The sequence below is a fragment of the Panthera onca genome, chromosome B3 (genome assembly GCF_046562875.1).
Source record: "Panthera onca isolate mPanOnc1 chromosome B3, mPanOnc1 haplotype 2, whole genome shotgun sequence".
In the NCBI taxonomy this organism is placed as follows: domain Eukaryota; kingdom Metazoa; phylum Chordata; class Mammalia; order Carnivora; family Felidae; genus Panthera; species Panthera onca.
Window position 1 is genome coordinate 68,017,796 of NC_138344.1, and position 17,018 is coordinate 68,034,813.

The following is a 17,018-nucleotide window of genomic DNA, read 5'->3' on the forward strand; positions in this document are numbered from 1 at the left end:
GAGAGAAGAATCCACTATACATTTTTTTTTGGGGGGGGGAGCTCCTAGTCTTTTATGAGGGTGAAAGAAAAAGGCTGGGTGAACTCTTTGTTCAGAATGAAGACTTTCATTTATTAGCTCTACCTCATTTCTTTTTTTTTAATGTTTATTTATTTTTGAGAGAGAGAGAGAGAGAGGGTGCATGTGAGCAGTGAGGGGGAGAAGAGAGGGAGAGAGAGAATCCAAAGCAGGCTTTGCACTGTCAGTGCAAAGCCCAACGTCGGCTCCAACTCACAAACCGTGAGATCATGACCTGAGCCGAAGTCCGACGCTCAACCGACTGAGCCACCCAGATGCCCCTCCATGCCTCACTTCTGTCTTTAGTTGGCCTGATGGTCTTGAAATTCAAGGATTTCTGGTTTGAAAGAATAGAACTTTTTCAGTGTTCAAGTTAGGGCAGATGAGGTTATGGTTGCCTGGTGTGACCTGGTGTTCTACTTGTCTATTGTTGCATGAAAAACTAAGTGGCTTAATTTCTTCTTATTATTACTACCTTTTATGGTTCTGTGAGTTGACTGAACTCAGCTGAGTGGTTCTTACGTGGGTAGAGGTTTCTCATGCTGTTACAGTCAGATAGCACCTGTGAGTGAGAATGACTCACTCACATGGCTGCCAGTAGATGCTGGTTATAGCTGAAAGCTTAGTTTCAAATAGTCACTTAAGCTTAAGTGTCTTAAGCTTCTGAGAGCATAGAGGTTGGGTTTCAAGAGCAAGTGTTCCAAGATAAAGAAAGTCAAATCTCCCAGTTTCTTAAGGCTGGGCCTGAAAACCTATACAGTGCCACTCCTACCATATTCAATTGGTCAAAGCAGATTCAAGGAGGGGGGGATCCCGACCTCCCGATGAGAGAAGTGTCAGCTAACTTGCGGCCATCTTTAACCAACCACAAAGGACTTCACAGGCTGGGAGAAAAGACATGAGGGTTCAGGCTGTTTTGTACACAAACTTTGACTCCGTCTCCCGCAGTTCAGCTCTGCAGCGCACTGTGACACCCGTCTTCTGCCTTGGTCCTCTGAGGATTTTGTAACTCAGTTTGAAGCTTCTATTATGCTGTCATGTCCACTCTTCCTTGTTTGCTTTCCATCTCCTAAGAAACTTACTAGAATCACTCAATTGCTATTGTCTTTTTTTCTTGTTCTTTGTCCTTGTATGTTCATACCTTTTAAATTCTTTACTTTCCTTTTAGTGGAGTTCCACAAGAAAGAAACAGTAAACTCCTGTGGATATATTTATATCCAACAAAAATTTACACCCATTGTTACTTGATAAGAACTTCATTTCACAGAGTGCTTTAAAATGAAAAAAAAATGCACTTTTGCATACATCATTTTATCTGATCCTCATTAATTTTCAAAGAAAGGCAGGGCAGATTTCAAATGATTTCTATTTTAGAGGTGAAGAAGTGGAAATTAGAGACAAAATGATTTGCACAATGTTGCATGAGTAATTTTCTTTCTTTTAAATCTTCTAGAGAAATGTCCTGGAATTAAGTCTAAAGGTGACAAGGATAAGTCAAAAAAATAAAACTTGTACTTTTTAATTTTTTTAACGTTTTTTTAAATTTTTGAGAGACAGAGAGAGACAGAGCATGAATGGGGAAGGGGCAGAGAGAGAGGGAGACACAGAATCTGAAGCAGGATCCAGGCTCCTAGCTGTAAGCACAGAGCCCGACGTGGGGCTCAAACTCACAAACTGTGAGATCACGACCTGAGCCGAAGTCGGACGCTCAACCGACTGAGCCACACAGGCACCCCATAAACTTGTACTTCTTTTTGAGGGAGAGGATGCAGTGTGTGGAGCTCAGAAAAACTAGAATTTGTATAGCATTGGAGCAGCCAATTCCCAATCTGGGATTTAAAAAGAAAAAAAAAGAAATATATACATATATACATATATACATATGCATACATATACATATATGTATATGTATACATATATACATACATACATAGGCATACATATACATATATGTATATGTATACATATATATATATAAATGGACAGTTGTAGTCGGGTGGGTCAGGAACCTATTTAGCAACAAACTAGGAACACTTGATGATCTAGCTCAGCTTCCTACTTCAGGCCACACTCCTCATTCTGTTCACTTGATCCACATGCTGGGATGTGAGAGTTTTCCCCCCCCCATCCCTTTGCAGGAGCCCATTTTGGCCATTTTTAGGGTAGTGACCGAGTTTCAAAGAGGAAGACCCTATAATGTCTCCCAGGCATACTACAAAGGAAATGTAAGTCATCAGATAGTAGGATCTGGACCTGTGCCAGGATAACTCGACTCTTCTTGTAGAAGGTGCCATGGGATGGAAGAAGTGGGTCCCCTCAGTTTTATGTCTTGTCTGAAAGATGATAACCATGCTAATAAATTTAGTGCCACATTCTTTACAGTGTGCTCATCCGACCCCTAGAATAAGGCAATAAACCATAATAGGGTCCATGATGCTTTCAATTATTAGACATTCATTTCTGCTCTACATTTTTCCTTTTCTGCCAAAGTTTGGCTTTATTGATGTGCTTTCTGGAGGCATGGGAGAGGGTATGGTTAGAAAAAAAAGGTCTACTTTTCAGAAATCTGAGAAAAATTATATGTCTATCAAAGTAAAACCTAGGCTCCCTAATGGGGGAAGACATAACATTTTTGTCATTGTATCCACAATAAATACATAGATCTATCATATGAACAAAGCCTGCTTGGAGGCACTCATGAGTCTTTTCAAAGCCATAGGCTATTTTATGTTACCAACACCCTAATTAAGAGCATTAAATTTTTCTTTTAGTGGTTAGTAGTTAGGAAATGTATAACCCCATCTCTCAGGCTTGAGAGCAGGAAGGCATCCAAAAAAGCCTCTGGGATGTTGTACTGAGCCCCAGAGGGGCTGTGTTTCCAAAGAAAAAACAAGAAAAAGAATAAAAGTTGGTGTTAAAGAATATAATATATTTAGTTTTCTTATCATGATATTGAACACTGAAAATTCACCTTTCCAGGTGTTCAAAGCAAGGCTGGAAGGGTTAGTTTCTTCCCTGTTTGTCTCTCCCTGTGTATTTTATAAAATATTTCAATTCTTCACTTCCTTTCCAGACATGCTATCAGAACAGGAAGGCCACACTCAAACCACAATTTCACCTCCCATGCTCACCCAGGATTCAGAGAAAACTGGGCACTACTTGAAAAACAGAATTAAGGCCAGGAATTCAACTACTAAATATTTACCCGAAGAAAACAAAAACACTAATTCAAAAAGATATGTGCACCCCTGTGCTTATTGTAGCCTTATTTACAATAGCCAAAATGTGAAAGCCTTCCAAGCATACGCTGATTCATGAATGGATAAAGATGTGGTTTATACCTACAATGGAATACTTCTCAGGCAAAAAAATCTTGCCATTTGCAACAATATGGATGGGTCAACAGGATATTATACTAAGTGAAATGAGAAAGACAATATCATATGATTTCACTTACATGTGTAATCTAAGAAACAAAACAAATAAAAAAAAACAAAGAAACAGAAACAGACTCATAAATAAAAGCTGGTGGTTGTCAGAGGCGAGGGGGAAAGGGGATGGGAGAAATAGGTGAAGGGGATTAAGAGGAACAAACTTCTGGTTATAAAACAAATAAATCACGAAGATGAAAAGCACAACATAGGGAATATAGTCAATAATATTGTAATAATGCTGTATGGTGACAGATAGTGACTACACTTATCGTGGTGAGCACTGCATAATGTATAGAATTGTCGAATCACTGTATGTTTTACATCTGAAACTCATATAACGTTGTATGTCAACTATGCTATGAAAAAAAAAAAGGAAGAGCCATTCATATTGATAAAATGCTTAATTCCAACTCCCTTCAGAAACTGAAGACCCTCAAATATCCTTCTACCCTGAGACCCTGTCATGTAACAAAATTAAAATTATCCTATTCATTCTTACCTCTCACCAAAGATTCTTTATATTTTGAAAGAGACTCTTTCATCCGCAAGAAAATGGCGTACCAAGTGAAAAAGTAAAAGCATGGAAGAGAATAATTTCTCTTGGAGAAGATTATCAGGTTTGAGTCATACCAAATCTCTTGGTGATTTTCTTTTTCTAACTTTTGGATGACAGAGAAACTTTCCCCAGAAAAACTGGGGTAGGTGAGAATAGGTAAGGAGAAGGGAAGGCTTAGGTGATAAGTAAAGACAGAAAATTATGGTTTGCTTTGTAAGTTTCTAGAAGGCCCTTAATGCAGGGAGAAAACTGAAATCAGTAAAAGGAAATTGCGGTGGAAAGGAAATAGGTAAGTGGGGCCGAGCAGTATCAAGCAGTTTCTGGGGATCCTTTATTGTCCATTAGATTGGAAACCTTCTCCATTATATTGGAAAGTGAGTGAACCACGTTAGTAATTGAAGAATGTTGCTGGGAGCTTTATGGGATATCCCCAGTACAGAATTCATACTACCATTGTTTTTGTTCCTCTGTAGATTTTTGGGGGTGAGGAACTGGTGAGGAAAGAGAGAGTTGTGTTGAGGCACTGGGTAACAGGAAGATGTTCTTAAATGTGGTGCTTACTTCTTTGTTTCCCTCTGAAACACTCAGAAAACAAAACATAACAAAACAAAATGTACCCTGCCTTTGTGCTATTTTCTCACGAGGACAAACAAAATTAGAGCTATGTACTAACTAAAGAGTTCCTGGTTTGGGATCTTAATGATGGCCTTTAAATTGTTTTAATTCCCTCACTTATGCTACAGGGGAGATCTTACTCATGTAATTTAGAACTGGATCATGTATAGAATTTGTACAGACATGAAGTAAATTGCTAGACAAAGAGCACAATTGACTCCTCTTTCAAAGCTGTAATTATGAAAAATTTATGGTAGGATTGGGGCGTTTGGGTGGCTCAGTCAGTTGGGCGTCTGACTTTGGTTCAGGTCATGATCTCACAGTTGGTGAGTTCCAGCCCCATGTCGGGCTCTGTGCTGACAGCTCAGAGCCTGGAACCTGCTTCAAGTTCTGTGTCTCTGCCTCTCTCTGCCCCTCCCCTGCTCATGCTCTGTCTCTCTCTCACAGAAATACATACAAAAAAACAAAACAAAACCAAAAACCAAAAAATTTACGGTAAGACACATCTATGCTTTTATAACCAAAATAGAGGAAAGCATGAGTTTACATGAATTTTCAACTAAATATACAGTTTTCAACTGTGATTTGGGCAAAACAGATTCAAATAATCTAACGTGGCTATACATCCTCAGTTGTGAAGTGAGGTTTGCAAATCAGAAAATTCTAGCTTTGGGGGAGGGAGTAGAAAAGGGTGGTGACAAACTGGACATGGCTTTGAGCTCTTGAAGCCTCACACATGACCAGAGAGGCACAGGGCAGAACTCATGAGTACATGCTTATATAATCCCATGGAACTTGTTTTATTCCAAGGGTATCAGGAGGTCTGACTGATTCACCTACTATGCTTCACTGGGAGCTAAAAAAGCCATATTCTCTAGACCCCAAAATTGAGAGTGGATGAATCTTGTGATTGGTAGGTAACGTGATCTGCCTTTTGTAGCAAGCCAGAAGCCAGATGTCCCCTCCCCTTTGATCTGAATAACACTTTAGGCTGCAGACAATAAGATTGGTTTTAAATTTATTGTCTCTTTGATTTCTGCATCCTAATGCTTTTTAAATTCTTTACACAAGACAGGACTATATATAGGCAAGTGGGGTAGTTCAATGGAGGCCAAAAAAATGCCAGTAGCTTTTGAGAAGTGCTGGGCAGAGTCTCGTGCATATTTTTTCTCAAGGAAACAAAGACGACTTGGGGGCAGGAACTTTTCCTTTTCCAGTCGCTTTACTCCAAAATGAAGTTTCTTACTCCTGGTCCCAGCCAGATTTGTGGAAAAGTTTCTTTCAGAACACCCTTTTTAGGAAAGCATTAAAGCAGAAAAATCCAGTTTAAGTGCAGGGAGCCTAAATAAGAATGTCTTCCTTCTCTACACCCAGTATAGTCTTCAGCCCGGTTAACATTTTCTTCCTGTCCTGATGACGCAGCCCGCGTGAGGCAGTCATCTGGGGCCAACTGCTTGCTTTCCTCAGTCCTACTGATGGTGGAGATGCTATGTCTGAGTCCAACCTCACCCTGTGAGAAGAGTTGAATCGCATTTGGGAATGTCCTTCAATTAACATGAAGTGAACAATATTGATTGGACACTCAATAGAATGGGTACAAACATTTGGCCCAGTTCCTGCCCTTCAGCGGATCAAATCATGGACGATTGCCCCCAAGAAGTCAGACTGTTCTGGGAAGAACGCTAGAAGGATGTCAGGAAAAGGGGTTCAAGTCTCAATGTGTTTTCACTGCAGCCATCGGACCTTGAGTGAGTCATGGCTTCTCTTCATCTCCATTTTCTCTTCTGGAATATTAGATGAACTCATATTGACTTAGCATTTTATTACATTGGAAAGGCTTTTCATAGACAGACTCTTATTTGAGCCCAATAATCACGGTGGGAAGTAGACAGCACTGCACACATTTTAGGATGAGAAAGTTGAGCTAAGGGACGAAGGCATTCAGTGGGAGAAAAAGGTGAGATTGGGACTCAGATCTCCTGACACCTTCTCCAGTGCTCTGTCTACCTAATAAGCCTCACCCCGCCTCTCTGCTGGTGAGTGGTGAGGACCACAGAGAGTTTTGTCTGTAAGGAGGCTTCACAAATGGATGCAGTGACTGATGAGCAAAATTCTGATCCTTCTCCCTTGTAAACTTCTCCCAGAGGAGAGGACATGTTATGAAAAGTACTCAGTGAGGTGAGGAATAAGAAACCAGCAAAAACTGCTTTTACTTCTGCATTCCATCGTGCTGCTCACCTTTGCAGGGGGAGCAGTCCCAGAGGCTCCCCTTTGTGCACACACATCTATCAGATTTTCCAGACCGTTTTCAATCTGTTCCTCGGATATCAGGTATAGGCTATAAAGCACTTCTTTCTACTTTATGGTTATGAAATATGAATGATGGCCCAGCTGAAGCTTTTAAGTCTGATGGGAATGGATCCCAAGAGAGGCTCTTAGAAAGCTAAAGGATAGTCAGGAGACGCTGTGAAGTTGGGAGCAAAAGCAGACGCTCACCACACCAGAGTCAGGTCTCCCTAATATGGTTCCTCAGCAGTCATGGTGCACTGTACTAGAAGTTTTGAAGAAATATGAAGAAAATATAAGACCCAGCCCATAGACCCATTGCATTACAAATTGGTAGCAAGGGCACTTAAATATTTGTGAAATCAGCAACCACTGAATTCTATCCAAATAGGTATGCATAGAGATAGACTTGTGAGCTCTCATAGAGAGGTCATGTCATTGGTGTCACTCACATTTTAAACAGAGGTCTCTTAAAGTTGCCCTTTCAGACTCAGGCCCACCTGCCTCTTCTCTACACTTTCATTCTTTCCAAAAAACTTAGGATTCATCCTATCTGAATGGAAACTTCCAATGTGTTGAACGAATGCCAAAGAGGTTCTAACTACATGTTCAAAATGACTTTGGATGGCCTGAGAAAGAAATGTATAGGGACTGAGGGATTTTATCCTAAAGGACCAGAACCTCAATTTATGCTCAATTCCTGAGGATGAGCACCAGTTATCAGTCCAGACATGCAGGCTCTCCCTCTGGCTCCCAGATGAAATTGGGTGCTCTTGACTATGAGGTCTGGTCTGTGGGTGGCACAGTGCTGTGGGCAGGGAAGGGGTCCCCCTCTTGGGTTTGGCATGAAGGAGAGATCACTGCTAGGAACTGAGGCTTATATTTGAGTATGGATTTTCCAAACCTAGAATTCAAATGCACATGAGATTATACAGAAGCCTGGAAATTCCATTGCCATCCCTTGGCCTGGCCCAAACCAAAACCAAGGAAGGTAACCAGGTGACACCATTTAAATTTAAATCATCTGCTGGAATGCCTGGGTGGCTCAGTGGGTTAAGCATCTGACTTCAGCTCAGGTCATGAACTCGCAGTTTGTGGGTTCAAACCCCACGTCCAGCTCTGTGCTGACAGCTCAGAGCCTGGAGCCTGCTTCAGGTTCTGTGTCTCCCTCTCTCTCTCTTCCTCCCCAATTGCACTCTGTCTTTCTCTCTCAAAAATAAATAAAGATTAAAAAAATATTTTTAAAAATCTAAGTTATCTGCTGTACATAGCATGGGGACATTTAAACGTGGAATTTAAAGTGTAAGGAAATGGGACACCTGGGTGGCTCAGTCGGTTGAGCTTCCAACTTTGGCTCAGGTCATGAACTCGAGGTTCATGAGTTTGAGCTCAGGCTCTCTGCTGTCAGTGTGGAGCCCCATATGGCTCCTCTGTCTTGCTCTCTCTCTGCCTCTCCCCCACTAGTACTCTCTCAAAAATAAATTTAAAAAAAGTGTAAGGAATAATCCTATCTTAATAATTTATAGCAACTTGTTCTTTCTAAAGCTACTATTTGATATTATTTGATTCTTATAACTTTGTGAGACACACAGGTGAATGCACATTGGCAGATTGAGTAATCAAGGTTCTAAAATCCAGTGACTTGCTTCAAGTCATAGAGCAGAATTGTGATTAGAATCCAGTCTCCCAATGCCTAATTTAGTGCTTTAAATTTTTTTTAATTTAAGAGGAGCCAAGATGGCAGAACAGCATGGAAGTGGGTTTTTTGTCTCAAGTCCATGAAATACAGCCAGACCAACACTATGCCATCCTGCACACCTAGAAAACTGGTTGGAGGATTAACACAACAATCTGTACAACCTGAACCATAGAATTCAGCAGGTATGCGGCGCAGAGAGGTGAACTTGGGGAGAGAGAAGCCGCAGAGGGCACAGAGCCGCTTTTGCCTACAGAAAGAGGACAGAGGTGGGGGCGGGGGAGAATACCTGAAAAGCACCCCCCCCCCCCAAAAGCAGCTGGAGAGAGAGTGGAAAATTGGAAACAGCCACAGGGACTAAACTAAAAAGGGAGAAAGGGGAAAGGGGAAAGGAGAAAGAAGAACGGAGAGGGTTTAAATTCCATTAAAACTGTAAACAAGGGGAGCGCAGAGCCTGCAACTCCACAGCTCGATACCTGGTGGTGCTCTGGTGGGAAGGACAAATCCCCAGGAACAGAGTGGGGTCCGGGAGGTTCTCAGGCCACACGGGGAAAAGCGGTTCCACTGCTAGAAGGACATTTGGTAGAGACTGTTGAAGCCACCTGGTCCCAGCAGACCCCGGAAAACGGCCACATTCGCTGGTGCTGGAACAAGGTCGTTAAGGGTGAAGCCTGGTGCCAGATGCGTGTTGTGATTTTCCATAATCCCTGAAAAGCTGCTGCTACACCATCTCACGAACTTTTTCTGGGGCGGGCTGGCACCTGGCCGCAGTCTCGAGGCACCAGCAGCAGCAGGGTCCAGCAAGCATTCCTGGGTGCAGCCGACATTTGGACATTGCTCGGTGAGACCCTCCCACAGAGGGGCAGAACGGGTCAAAGCCGCGGTCCTTCACAAGTAAGGGGCCGGGGAAAACAGCCGCGTCTGAGACAAAACGTGGGAGAGAGGTACTGCCTGGGGCTTGGTCACGGATAGTGAAGAAGCGGGGAGTGGACGAGAGCTGAAGACAGAGACGGGTGTGCGGTTGCTGATTGGGGAGAACAGAGTTCTGATACTAGAGACTAGGTAGCTGGGTGACGCCATTTTCACCAGTCCCGCGCATGCGCATACACACCTATGGGTGGCGTAACAATCCACCCCAGTAGGATAGCAGCGCCATCTAGTGGAAAACGGAGCTGTTACACTGAGCCCCGCCCAACTGGGCCAACCTCGCTCTTCAAAAACATAGGTTTCACCGCCTACTTAGTTTATCGACTATAAAGTGCTACATAGACTGACTTCTAGGGGAAAATGAAGTAATTTCAGTCCTACTTCAATCTGTTAGCAGGTCCATCTATTCAATTTTCTTTCTTTTCTTTTTTCTTTTACACTTCTTTTTCTTGAATACAGAAAGAGAAAAAAATGGTTTTTATTTTCAATATTTTTAATTTTTTAACTATTTTTTTGCTTTTATGTAAGTATTTTCCAAATTCTATCTTACTTCACCATTTTATTTTAGACTACTACAGTGTATTCACTTTTTCAAATTTTCAAACGATTTCCTTTTTTTCCCTCTTTTTTCTCTTTTTCGTTTCTTTTCTTATTCTTGAATAAAGAAAAAAAATCATTTTTATTTTTATTAAAAATATTTTTCTTTAATTTTTTCTACTCTATTCTTTACTTTTGTGTAAATTTTTTCAAATTCTATTTTACTCCCATCTCATTTTAGTCTACTTCAGTGTATTCATTTTTTCAAATTCTCAAATGATTTCTTTTTTTTTCCCCTTTTTTTCTCTAATCTGTCAAACCACTTTCAACATCCAGACCAAACACACACCTAGGATCTAGCATCATTTATTCGATTTTGTGTGTGTGTGTGTTTAATTTTTTAATTTTAATATTTTTTAATTTTAATTTTTCTACCTCATTAATTCCCTTTCTCCCTTCAAAATGACAAAATGAAGGAATTCACCCCAAAAGAAAGAGCATGAAGAAACGACAGCCAGGGATTTAACCAACACAGATACAAGCAAGATGTCTGAACCAGAATTTAGAATCACGATAATAAGAACACTAGCTGGAGTCAAAAATAGATTAGAATCTCTTTCTGCAGAGATAAAAGAAGTAAAAAATAGACTGAAATTAAAAATGCTACAACTGGGATGCAATCAGGATGGATGCCGCAGTGGCAAGGTTGAATGAGGCAGAACAGAGAATCAATGATATAGAGGACAAACTTACAGAGACTAATGAAGCAGAAAAAAAGAGGGAGATGAAGGCAAAAGAGCACAATTTAAGAATTAGAGAAATCAGTGACTCATTAAAGAGGAAAAACATCAGAATCATAGGGGTCCCAGAAGAGGAAGAGAAAGAAATGGGGGTAGAAGTGTTATGGGAGCAAATCATAGAGGAAAAGTTTCTTAACCTGGGGAAAGACACAGACATCAAAATCCAGGAAGCACAGAGGACTCCCATTAGATTCAACAAAAACCGACCATCAACAAGGCATATCATAGTCAAATTCACAAAATACTCAGGCAAGGAGAGAATCATGAAAGCAGCAAGGGGAAAAAAGTCCCTAACCTACAAGGGAAGACAGATCAGGTTTGCAGCAGACCTATCCACAGAAACTTGGCAGGCCAGAAAGGAGTGGCAGGATATATTCAATTCAAAGGTTGTCATTCAAAATAGAAGGAGAGATAAAAAGTTACCAAACAAAAATTAAAGGAGTTTGTGACCATTAAACCAGCCCTGCAAGAAATTTTAAGGGGGACTCTCTGAGGGGAGAAAAGATGAAAAAAAATATATATATATAATTTTTTTAATGTTTATTCATTTTTGAGAGAGAGACAGACAGACAGACAGCATGAGCAAGGGAGGGGGAGAGAGAGAGGGAGATACAGAATCCGAAGCAGGCTCCAGGCTCTGAGCTGTCAGCACAGATACTGAGGCAGGGCCTGAACTCATGAACTGCGAGATCACAACCTGAGACCTCAGTCAACTGACTGAGCCTCCCAGGCCCCCCGGTGTTCATTTACTTTTAAGATAATGACTGAATTAATGATGTGAGTTTCAGTCTACCATTCTACTATAATGACCCTTTAATTTTAATATCTTTTTTCTGGATGCTTTTAAGATTTTATTTTTTTATGTCTTCCTTAAATTTGATTATGATGTGTCTAGGAGGGGATTGCTTTTCATTTATACTGTGGCCGTTTCTTACTGTTTCCTGAATCTGTTGGTTCATGTCTTTCTTTAGTTTTGGAAAATTCTGTCATTAACTGTGCTAATACTGCTTTCTGACCTCTGTTCTCATGAGGTCACCTACTTTTCTTACCTTCTCTTCAGTGTTTCATCTTTCTGAGTTTCATTTTGGATCTTTTCTTCTGATTTGTCTTCTAGTTTACCTATTCTCTGTGAAATTATTTCTAATATGTGATTACACCCATCCATCGCATTCTTAACTGGGATTATTGTATTTTTCAGTTCTAGAATTTTTCTTTCTCTCCAATCTGCTCTGTAACTTTTTTGTGATTTTTATTTCTTTGCCCAAATTTCCAATCTTTTATTTTTACTCCTTGCACATAGTTAAGCTGAGAGTTCTAATATCTGGAGCCTATTTGCTTTTATTGAGCATTGCCACTACTGATTCTCACTCATGATTGTTGCTTCTCATATGTTTGTTTGTTCTTGATTGTGTGACATTTTATATAATTTTTTTAATGTTTATTTACTTTTGAGAGAGAGCGAGCGAGCATGAGTGGGGGAGGGGCAGAGAGAGAGAGGGAGACACAGAATCCAAAGCAGGCTCCAGGCTCTGAGCTGTCAGCACAGAGCCCGATGGGGGGCTCGAACTCACAGACCTTGAGATCATGACCTGAGCCAAAGTTGGACGCTCAACCGACTGAGCCACCCAGGCGCCCCATGACATTTTATTTAAAAAAACTGATTGTTTCTACAGATCTAGGATGATACTATATTCCTCCAGAAAGAATTTATGTGTGTGTTTACATTTCCAGGAAGAATTTTTGTTGTTTTTCCAGGTTCCTGAAAGCATTAGCAATCTGATATCACCTTATCTTGGCCCAATTGACATTTCAAGCTGGATAATTTTTTACTGTGGGGATGATCCATGCCTTACAGGATGTTTGGTAGTATCTTACTCTTTCTACTAGATATCAAGAGTACCTCTTCCTAGTTATGATAATAAAAAAGTCTTCAGATATTGTCAAATTCACCCTGGTACTTGAGAACCCACATCTTAACCTCAAAACAAGGGGATGTTAATCAGGTTTAAATATAGTGGGCCCTGCCCTTTACTTCTGTCCCCCTAGGACACCCAGGCTGCCCAAAGCATAGCCTCGCCTTTCAGTCATCTCTTATAGAATCCCCAGGTGGAAAGCAATACTAAAAACCATGTTTATCTCTCTGGACTTTTATCTCCTCTCAAATCTTATTCAGCAATTTTTACTTTGTAGGGACTTTCCCAGTTTGTTTTTTTTTAATATGAAATTTATCGGCAAATTCGTTTCCATAAAACACCCAGTGCTCATCCCGACAGGTGCCCTCCTCAATGCCCATCACCCACTTTTGCCTCCTTCCCTCCCCCCATAAACTCTCAGTTTATTCTCAGTTTTTAAGAGTCTCTTATGATTTGTCTTCTTCCCTCTCTGTAACTTTTTTTCCCCCTTCCCCTCCCCCATGGTCTTGTTAAGTTTTGACAGAAGGACAATGTTTTTACCATATCTCAAAAATAAGACTATAAGACCACCAATGTGTTAAGGCCTTACCATCTTTGTCTATCTTTCCGCATTTCTTCTGAATCAGTTAATTCTATTTCTGTGATCTTAAAGGTAAGACACTGGCTGAAAGCATTTCTTTGGAGTAGCTGAATTTTAGTTTCTCCACTTAGGAATTCCATGGGAAAGTTATCAATTTCTCCAAACATTAGTTTTCTTATCTGCAAAATGGGGATAGTAGTAATCTTTACCTCATGTTAATTATCATTATGAGGGTTAAACAGAGTAATGCATATAAAATGCTTAATGTAGCAGCTGGAAGCTTTTAATACATACATAATTTTTTTTTTACCATGGCAAAATATAAAGTTTACCATTGTAACCACTTTTAAATGTACAGTTCTGTATATTACATACATTCACATTGCTGTACAACCATCACCACATTCATCTCCAGAATGTATCCATCTTCTTAAACTAAAACTCCATGGCCATCGAACAACTTCATTCCCTCTTCCCTCTAGCTCCTGGCAACCATCATCCTACTTTCTATCTCTGTGACTTTGCCTTCCATATTTATTTCATATAAGTGGAATCAAACAATATTTGTTCTTTTGTGATCGGGTTATTTCACTGAGCATCATGTCGTCAAGGTTCATACAGGTTGTAGCATGTGTCAGAACTTCCTTCCTGTTTAAGGCTGAATAATATCCCATTGTATTAATACCTATACAGTATTAGTAGTCAACATCTTATTCTAGCCACCAAGAAAGTATGATTTCATTTACTTACTGGCCAAGACACAGCTTCAGAATCAACATCTCTTCTAGTCATGTGATAAGAAATGCAGGCTTATGACTGTCGAGCAAAATTCTAGGGTCAGCTTTGAGTTCTCTTCTCCACCAGCGTTTATAAAGTCTCAAGACATAACTCATTTTCTTCAAGGTAAAGAAGGTTTATATCCAGAGGAAGAAGACAAATATTTCTGTGCTCAGATATGCAGGCAGAGGGAAGATTTGGGGAAAACTAGGGGAAATTTTGAAAAAGAAATCTGATATTTAGTTTCAGAACAAAATAAGAATAAGAGAAGGAGGAGGAAGACCAGATACAAAGAACAGGGCAAGCTACTTGGACAGGTTATCCAAAGATGGTTGTACTAATATATGTCCCATTTCACATGCTCTTCCTACAACATGGTGTTCACATTTCTGCATCAAGAGGTGGGGTCTAAAAAAAAGAGGTGCAGTCTGTTTCCCCACCCCTTCACCTGGGCAGAATTTTGTAAAGGCCTCAACCAGTAGACTATGATGAAGGTGATGGGATTTGACTTCTGAGCCTTGGTAAAAAAAAACAAAAACAAAAAAAAAAGTTATATGTTTTGTCTTGGATCATTCAAGCAGCTCTGTAGAGAGACACTGAGTCTCCCAGCCTAGAGCCAGCACCAGCCTGCCAGCCAAGTGAGTCAGCCATCTTGGAAGTGCATGTTCCCCACTCAAGCCTTCCAGTTTTCAGATGGCTGAGGACCCAACAGACATACTACTACAATCTTCTGGAACTCCAGAGTGAGACCCACCCAGTTGCCCAAACTAAAAAAAAAAAAAACAAACTAAAAACAAAACAAAAAAACATGAAAAACTCTTTCCAAACTAAAAAAAAAAAAAACAAAAAAACCAAACCAAAAAAAACCCCATGAAAAATAGGAAGTGGGGGCATTTTTAATGCATCAGTTGATAAAGAATATAGTTATGTTCTCTAACCATTCATTATTACACAGTGATGGGCATGAAGCAGATTTACTCTGGGAAGACAAAAAGACAACCAAAGCCATGCGGGCATCCATTGCAGGTGGGGCCAGTACAGTCCAACTGTCAAGTCTTTTATTTCCATGAATACATCATAGGCAGGTAAAGTGGGCAGCTAGAGTCTGAAGTGGAATATTTAGCCTCGGGAATTTATGGCCTGATATTTGGACCATCAGAATTTAAAGAATTTACAGAATAGGCAAAAAAAAAAAAAAAAAAAAAAAAAAAGCATACTTAAAAATTCTACAGGTATCACTCAGCAGGGGAGAGTAAATCTTGATTAAACCAGGGAGGAGTTTCTTCCCAAGGTGAACTCATGTTTTTCCTGGATTCCTTGATACTCAGGCGTCTGTCCCCTGCTAGGGGGCTCTAATTCAGAACACAACTTTAATGATGGTTTCTATAAACGCTTAGGAGCATTTGGACCCTTTCTTCAAACAACAGTTCTAGAACATTTCTCTATAATGGTGTATAGGTATCCCCCACTTTCTGAAAGTTCCTGTTACATCCCTTTGCTTTTCACAAAAAACCTACGTTAGTATCTGCTTTTGCTAACCAGAAGAAATCCGAAGAAGATTCTTGCTTTTAGAAAAAAAAAAAAAAAAAGGCAAGAAGCAAAAACGGCATTTAGCATTTGTTTTGCAGCGAGCCTTGTAGAGGTAGTGTGCACCCCAGCAGCAAGAGGGGCCCCGCCAAGCTGCTTCCCAGGAACTACACTCAGCATCTCAGCATCAAGACATTACAGTTTTGAGCTGTGTCTGTGAGCATTTGTACTTTATCTTGATTTATTTTGTGCATCCGTTAGCAAGATGTCTTCTAAGGTATCAGAAAAGTCTAAGAGAGATTATTTTTGGGTCTGGGAATGCTCAAAAAATTTTCCATATAAATTAATGGTAATTGTTTCTTTGTGTTATGCCATTTTGGCCTATGAAAAGTTCCATACACTCTATGGTCACATAGCAGGGGGAGACCTGTATTTTGAAGAAAACAGTTTAACGTGATGAAAGAGTTAAGCAGTGGGAATGGCTTTGGTCTTGGAGTCAAGAGATCTGGAGTTTCATCTTAATGTGTTCACTAAAGCTAAATGTGACTTTCAGCAGATCTCTTGAACTTCAGTTTTTACTCTGTGAAATAGAGATTTCATCCAATGTCTGAAGATTTTTGCAGCTCCAGGACTCTATGATTTACATTTCCTAGTGATGAAATGTCTCCCCAAGATAATAACTATGTCTGTTCATTAAATGTATCGGTATAAATTGGGGAATATTTCAGCAAACTTCTAGAACTTAAGAGTGTGTGGTATTCAGGAACACTGAATAAATCAATCAGTTAAAACCACACAATCACATGTTTATTTAAATGGACGAGTGCTCTGCTGCAAGTCTTAGTTTCTCCTTCACAAATATTTGCATGTGTCATACCATTGCTTGAAAAGAATTCGTACCTTGTGCTTAGTGCTAGAACACAATACAGTTATATATTCTGTTCTGTTTCTCTAGTATAATCGTTTACCAACCCACAACCTGAAGTCACCAATACTTGTGGTTCTGCCTATATGCTCCCAGCTGGGGTAGTTCATCTTCAGGAAGTATTGCTTTTGGGTTAGCCTCGCTGAGCCAATGCCTGGCTGGGTTTGTCTGTTTGGTGTTAGCCTTGAATGCCTAGCTAGATTGCCCACTGTTGGTGGGGTAGACAGAGGAGGAAGAAGGAAACATGATGGACTTACCAAGACCCAGCTCTTGCAGCTCAGTAATACTGTACTTGAGCAGTAATGAGCGTCAGAGAGGACTGGCATTCACCACGTGAGAGTACTGTTGGGAGATTGTCCTGAAATGTCTCCTGAAAATAAATTTGCAC

At 40.3% G+C, this 17,018-nt stretch overlaps 1 protein-coding gene across 5 annotated transcripts in view; it reads right to left on the reverse strand.

Annotated features, from left to right (window-relative positions):
* Window positions 1-16,879: 16,879 nt before the first annotated feature.
* FMN1 (formin 1) overlaps window positions 16,880-17,018 on the reverse strand; it is a 425,066-nt gene continuing 424,927 nt past the window's right edge. For 4 of the 5 annotated variants that reach the window (XM_078448453.2, XM_078448448.2, XM_078448449.2 and 1 more), the window contains one exon: window positions 16,882-17,000. In XM_078448453.2, coding sequence (XP_078304579.2) covers window positions 16,908-17,000 — 93 coding nt within the window. In that variant the 3' untranslated portion in view covers window positions 16,882-16,907. Of the gene's footprint in view, window positions 17,001-17,018 lie in introns of all 5 variants that reach the window. The other variant, XM_078448455.2, reaches the window with a different exon arrangement.